This window comes from Cryptomeria japonica, chromosome 2 (genome assembly GCF_030272615.1).
Source record: "Cryptomeria japonica chromosome 2, Sugi_1.0, whole genome shotgun sequence".
Lineage (NCBI taxonomy): Eukaryota > Viridiplantae > Streptophyta > Pinopsida > Cupressales > Cupressaceae > Cryptomeria > Cryptomeria japonica.
In genome coordinates this window covers 332,066,811-332,071,813 of record NC_081406.1, presented here as the reverse complement: position 1 = coordinate 332,071,813, position 5,003 = coordinate 332,066,811, and the positions used below count along the sequence as shown (strand labels likewise).

General features: G+C 35.2%; 1 protein-coding gene across 1 annotated transcript; it reads right to left on the bottom strand.

Annotated features, from left to right (window-relative positions):
* Positions 1 to 3,042: 3,042 nt before the first annotated feature.
* Positions 3,043 to 3,865, bottom strand: LOC131033870 (protein FATTY ACID EXPORT 2, chloroplastic). The gene is made up of 2 exons (XM_057965165.2): positions 3,710 to 3,865; positions 3,043 to 3,447 (listed from the first exon to the last, which is right to left on the bottom strand). The coding sequence occupies exons 1-2, from the start codon at positions 3,831 to 3,833 to the stop codon at positions 3,305 to 3,307; spliced, it is 267 nt and encodes an 88-aa protein (XP_057821148.1). The 5' UTR covers positions 3,834 to 3,865; the 3' UTR covers positions 3,043 to 3,304.
* Between the last annotated feature and the right edge of the window lie 1,138 nt (positions 3,866 to 5,003).

Genomic DNA, 5,003 nt, shown 5'->3' with positions numbered 1-5,003 from the left:
TGTTAACTTAATGGAACACACATACACAATATGTGTGTGTGTGTGTGTGTGTGTGTGTGTTCCTTTTTTGCATTTATATTCATTTTGCATTCAATTTATTTACACTCACACAGTAGATACCAAGCTTATACTATTACAATATGAAAAATCTAATACAAGATATAAAATTAGCCTTAATGTGGAATTATCATGATTATCTTTTTTATGATGCTAAAAACTAGCCAACATGTTTAACACCACCACCTTATGTGGGTTTATAATAGTAATAAATAAATAAATAAATAAAATCACCATAAGATAGTAGCAAAGAGACACAAATCAACAACATAAAACCATCACATGACGTAGGATTCACGTGGAGAAACTTTTGTGGGGAAAAACTCCACTAAGAAAAGAGGTGAAGTATGCATCATCTTTAAAACAAGATTACTAATTATCACATTTCCATGCTCCTCTTTGCCTCTAATATGATAGCACCTTTGTCCATGTGAACAACCTTTGTGTGCTCCATCTTGTTCTTTCTTGGGTTCTTGTACTTGTAGTATAACTCTATGGTCTACAGTTCTACCCATTTTCCACATTTAAGGAGCTTAAGTTATAGAGTTGTAAGGTCTTATGCATCAAATTTGGCACCCAAAAATGATTGTTCATTCCAAACGTCCCATCCTTTGATTTGCCTCCTACGAATGTGTAAGGACATATGTTTTGACTCCAAAACTTTCCCTCTAGCCTAGGCAGTTGTTAGCAAGAAATCTGGGAACATAGATTGAAGTTTTGAGCCCCAAGTACTTTTTTGAGTGTTGTAGTTTATACCTCGGACTTAGTCATACCAAGCGAACAAGGATTAGATAGGAGATTAATCTACTTAACAAAATATAAAGACATCACATAACATATCATATATAGAACTTAGAAATATTTGTATTATTTACATCATTTCAGTGCATCATATACATCATATCTTCCTCTATACTCTTCTAGATCTTCTCATATATTCATATATCCTCTGATCTTCTACATATATCTTATATCCTTATACATACATCTCTCTTATGTCATTTATATCTTTCAATATACTTATATTCAAGGGATGGGATATGGCTCAACTCATATATATTATATGTATCCTAAATGCTATCTTTCCAATATTATGCTTTGCGGGTTCCTTTTGGTAAGATGTGGTAGGATCTCTTGGACTGTGTTTGATTGTTCATCAAATTATTGCCAACATCATCCACCTTTTCAAAACATTGATCGAGTCAATTTTGTGGCGTTGGAAGAATATCTTTGTATATCTCCTTTAGGTTTTCAAAATTATTGTTCCATTGAGTTTTTGCCAATTGAAGTTGTTGGATGTCTACTTGGATCTACAATAATAGCTTCTTTGCTTCCAGGATTGTTGTAGGTGTTATGCCCTGTATACTCGCTCCCCCCCCTCCATTTCTACTTAGTAAAATGTGGGTCCCCCATTTTTGTCCTTTTCTTCTGTTGTTTTTCCTTGTTTCCCTTGTTCTTTAGTTTTGTTTCGAAATTTCGGGTTCCTAAGTTTTGGAGTTTTAAGCTTCAGAACCCTAGGATCCCGAGTTTCCAGTTCTTGTTTTGTTGTCTCTAGCTTTGGAACTTCGTGTTCCGGGTATTTGAGTTTTGTTAGCTCTTGGGCTTTTGAGAACCCAAAACTCCGGGATCCCAAAACCCCGAGGTCTTTTTCTTCATTTTGTTTGGGGAACCTCGGGATCTTGAGTTCCTTGTTTGCCTTGCTTTCTCCCTTTTGGTTGGAGCCTCGAGACCCCTAAATCTCGAGGCTCCAGCACCTTCTTGACTCAGTTTCAGCATCTGTCACGACACATTTACATCATCAGATTTCAAGCTAAGTATCATATTTATTTATATTTATTTTGATTGTAAACATATAATTCCAATAATATTAGGTTTTCATTACTGTTTAATATTTGTCCTGGGTAAAATGTAGTGGAAAACGTCAATATTTAAAGAGGGCAGAGTGGGCGAGGGGGGTGGCATTTTCGCAAAATATATCGAAGCCCACTTTCAAATGGATGAGCTCAAGAGAAGTATTCAGGTTCTAAATATGACAACAACAATTTCAATACGGAGCCTCAAAGGGACCAACATAAACTACAGCACCCAACTCCCTAGTTGTGGCATATCCCAGCACTTGAGTTCGGGTTCAAAGTTCTGGGTGAATCTTATGAAATGGTCATATAATATCGCAATGAACCACAAATCCCCATAAGTTGGAAACAATGCTTCCGAACTTTGGTACAAAATAGTTTTGCCTGATTTGAGGAAAGGCTAGTTTTCGATCGAAAAAATACCTTGAGGAATCAACAGGTGTATAATACAATGGATGACTCCCATTTTGGAATGCATTTCACATCCATTTATGGTAAAAATAACATGTCATGATTTTACCAGTCACTAGTTAACTCTAGTTTAGGAGTGGGGTTCCATTAACTATGCCTGTATCTTCTAATGAACACCTTTATATAACATAGCCATAACTTTATTTATATATCTTTCCATGAGCATGTCTATGTAACATAGCCATAACTTTCTTATATATATCTTCAAAATGCATTTCGGTGTATTCTGTTTTAAAATGATGTCTACACCTATAACCTTGTACCCATATCTCCAAGTAACTGCTTTTAACCCATGAGCTGCCCAATATGCAGGTATCTTAAGACTGCTTAATACACAAGTTGGCCAGCATACTACTCAGAACATGTGATAATTGAGAATAAATAAATAAAACTGATAGCAATTCAGCAGAATAAAATTGTAAAACAGGGGAACGTAAAAAAATTTAAATTCTACTCTCAACCTGAAATAAGAAAGAAAATTAAACGCACCATTGTGGATACATCAAGAAGCAACCTAAAACTGATAGCAATTCAGCAGAATAAAATTGTAAAACAGGGGAACGTAAAAAATTTTAAATTCTACTCTCAACCTGAAATAAGAAAGAAAATTACACGCACCATTGTGGATACATCAAGAAGCAACCTAAGAACAGTCAAGACATTAGACATCAAAACCAATGATTTATTAAGAGACAATATACGATGAACAACGACAGTTTAAATGGCCAGCAAAGTATTGATGACTGCAACCATTTTGACTAACTGCCATACGTTTGGCCTCTAGTTTACTGCATGTAAAGTTCCAAAGAATGACTTAACCAAGAATTTGGGGGATCCAAATATACAAGAGACAAAATATAGAGTGATTTATGATTAAACAATCAACAAAAGCAACATTCGATCTTTAAGTCTCTGTAACTACCCTATGCATGGGAACTGCGTAGAATGCCATGAGCGTAACCACCAGTCATGATCAAAGAGACCAAAGATACTACACCTGCAGGAAAAATCTTCCCAGATTTCTTAAAACGTGACCCCATTACAAACAAAAGAGCAGCTGAGATCCCTGAAATGAAACACTTGTCTTAGTCTCAAAGAGGAACTTTCTGGAGAACTTATCAATCTCCTTACACTGACCGATATAGCAACTCCCAGCCAAAAATGACAAACACTATTAAATCCCTATAAAATCTCATTCAGACAAGCATGTCTGTGTAAAAGCAATATTAATGTCAAATTGTGTGTGGGTGTATAAGGATGACAATGTCCAAGATAAAATTCAACAAAAGCATCAAGCCAAAACAAAGAGGTACCATGGCAACACTTACCAAGCCCAACTGACGATGCTAATACTGGGTTTGTAGGAAGTTGAGTATGCACAAAGTAAAGCACCAATGCTGACAATCCTCCTGATATAAGGGATTTAGAGCTCCCACTTTTTACATAGCCCATAAGTCCACCCACTGTACATCAATAAAGAGAAGCTTCCATTTAGAAAATCAATAATAGATTTTACCCTAAGGTACATGTTTGATCAATTGAAGAAAACATGTTAATGGCAAGAGCATCTCAAAATTGTCTGCTTCCTCTGTTGTGTTTGCCAAAGCAACTTACAAGCATGTGATTGTTTTCACAAGTTAATGAACTTTAATTGATTGAATTGGATGATGATCTCTCTAGCCACTAAGAAAGCCAGAGCCCAAACATAAAGACAAATATTTTCTTCTTACAAGATTTTTCTTTCTCCATTTATCACCTAAGTTATTAGTTTCTACAAACAAATAAGCCATTGAGGTGATTTAAGTTTTGAAAAGCAGTAGAATGGCTAGAGGTGTCACACTTTTAAGCTGTTCAGTTTGACTCACATAATGAAAAATGTTGGAGATCAAAAACTTTGCTCTCCATTGCTTACTCCTGCTCTTGGAGGCATCTGTCTTTGATACTCCTACTAACTCTAACTTGGATGCCTTACGGACAACTATTCCAAAAATTATAAACTCTTGGTGATGTGAATTAGACGAATGGGAGAAAATTTTCCTGTACCAGACTAATCTTTAATATGTAATGCCCAAAACAAATAACATGTTCATCAAAAAGTGTGTTCTTTTCCAATAAGTGTGCTCTTTTCCAATTATCTTAAAAAACAATGGAGTGCATAAAATTGATTTTAATTTTTTACTTCAATGAATTATAATAATTTTGTCAATTTCCAATATCTCTTGATTTGTAATGCATTTGAAAGAGGAAACATAAAGCAAAAATGAATTAATGCTCAATTAGAAGAACGGTCATATGGTATGATAATTAGTATGAAACCACCTTGCCCGTGCAGGCTGCTTGATTCAGTAGTACAGAGACATATGACATACTGTTGTACTGAAACTGACCATTTGTCAATGTACTTGTAACGGTGGTCAGCTAAATAGCACTGTACATCAGAAAACGATTGCATAGTGATTGATCAAATGAGAAAGAAAGAAATTATATTAATGTCCACAAATGACCAAAAGTAGGTCAATGGACTAGAGTCACGGCAGTTGAAAAAAGAAAGTTCTAGGAATAAAGAACCTCAGAATCAAAATCATTAAAGTGCACAAGATAAAATAAAGCAGTGTGCCACTA